Source organism: Austrofundulus limnaeus, unplaced genomic scaffold (genome assembly GCF_001266775.1).
Source record: "Austrofundulus limnaeus strain Quisiro unplaced genomic scaffold, Austrofundulus_limnaeus-1.0 Scaffold53, whole genome shotgun sequence".
Classification (NCBI taxonomy): Eukaryota; Metazoa; Chordata; class Actinopteri; order Cyprinodontiformes; family Rivulidae; genus Austrofundulus; species Austrofundulus limnaeus.
In genome coordinates, this window is record NW_013952455.1 from 2,133,834 (window position 1) to 2,135,749 (window position 1,916).

Here is a 1,916-nt window from a genome sequence, read left to right on the forward strand (position 1 = left end):
CACAGAAACAGTACTATATAACATTTTAGACACATTCTAGACAGTTTATCAGCTAAAAAAAGTTAATTTTGGGGTAAGTTACTCTTTAAGAAGTGCAAACTTGTACAGAAACGTTCAGACCTGAGCAGGTTCTTGTTACTCTTTAGCTCTCTTAATTAATTTGTTTGCAGAAGCTTTTTAACGATGGATATTATGGAGAAGAGGAAGAGGAGAAGCCTCAGTTTGAGGATGATGATGAACTGGAGGGTGAGCTGATGCTCTTTAACTTTGAGCACCTGTTGCACACGTTAGCAGCTGTACAAAGTTGTTACTGTATCTCGTGTTCGTCAGAGCACTGGAACTGGGACACTTGGACCGGGGAGGAAGACTATGGTGAAGAGCAGTATGATGATGATGAAGAAGATTATGATCCCTCTGGACCCCACTGCGAGGATGAAGGCTTTGTCGTAAGTTGACTTGTTGACTGCAGTTTGTTGTCTTCTGTAGCACAGGGATTGACTGATGTTTGTTTGTTTGTTTGTTGTGTTTCTGTAGATGGATGCAGACTACGATCCCAGCCAACACACGGCCTCCAAGAAGAAGAAAAGGGAGAGGAGAAAACTTAAAAAGGATGATCTGCCTCAAATGGGCAAAAAGAGAAAAAAATCTGTGTTTGCAGAGGTCCTCACCAAAGCCAAGCCGGTGTTTGATCCCCGTAAGTCTCAGGAAACAAATCTTCTATGTTTTTCTACAATCGTGTGCCCTGACTGAAGGCTGGTGACGTTTCAGAGGAGAAAACCTTTGAGCAGTACTTGGACGAGTACTACAAGCTGGACTACGAGGACATCATTGACGACCTTCCATGCAGGTTTCGCTACAGGCAGGTTGTGCCCAACGACTTTGGTCTGACCACAGATGAGGTAACAAGTTCTGCTCCTGTACTGCACACATGCTGCAGCTACAGTTACTTTATAAAGATCAGCTCAGCCCATAACAGAAAGCTGATGATGGTTCCATGACTGGATTAAAACAACATGTGGGCTTGAACCTGTTTGTGGTGTCAAGACACCAACATTACTTTAAAAAGAGCAAAACAATCATGAAGGAATGATTATCTGTGCATCAAGTATTTTGAATTTAGTCCTGTCATTTCTTGTTTTAATTCAGTATTTATTTTTGGGGGGGGTCTTCCACTGATCTGCAGAGTGAGTCAAAATCAGCAAAACATCATTTTATTACAGAAAGAAAAGAGTAAATGACTTGCCTGAATACCTCTGCAAATAATGAGTGAGGGTTTAGGCTAGGATGTCCTGTGACTTTTGTAGGGGTCACCTCGAGTGAAGAAACAGGAGTTACTGCCTGAGAGCAGGTCTTGCACAGGCCTGAGAGAAAGGCCTTTCTCTCAGGCCTGTGCAAGACCTGCTCTCAGGCAGTAACTCCTGTTTCTTCACTCGAGGTGACCCCTACACTTTTGACTCACTTTGTTTTTAAGAAATATCCAAGCATCCTTTTTTTAACACCTTTTTGTTTTATCCACCAGTTTGTGTTTTCACTCTCAATATTTATATTTATTCATTACAATATTATGACAGTTATATTTTATAAAATTTCAGTAAAGTGGCATTTAATATTTATACTTCTTCCTGCTCCATTTCAAATGTTTTAAGATCAAGTTGTTTCACTGAAATCTGTTTTTTCTTTTTACTAACTTGTTTGAAATAATATAATCTAATGTGTTAATAACTTACTGTAAGCTACAGCTGGATAGCTTTAGTTATATTGTAACTAGGGCTGTCAAATGATTAATATTTTTAATCTGATTAATCCCAAAGTAGCTGTGAATTAAAAATGATAATCTTAAATTGAATATACATTTCTATTGCATATTGATAAAATAAATGACGTGAGTTACTAATTAGTTTTTAATGTTTTTATTT

General features: G+C 38.5%; 1 protein-coding gene across 1 annotated transcript in view; it reads left to right on the top strand.

The window, feature by feature from the left end:
• Nucleotides 1–170: 170 nt before the first annotated feature.
• Nucleotides 171–1,916, top strand: part of LOC106517863 (protein KRI1 homolog) — a gene marked incomplete at its 5' end in the record, with an annotated part of 3,755 nt that continues 2,009 nt past the window's right edge. Inside the window, 4 exon segments of the mRNA XM_014008900.1 lie at nucleotides 171–246; nucleotides 331–446; nucleotides 535–694; nucleotides 769–899. Coding sequence (XP_013864354.1) covers nucleotides 171–246; nucleotides 331–446; nucleotides 535–694; nucleotides 769–899 — 483 coding nt within the window.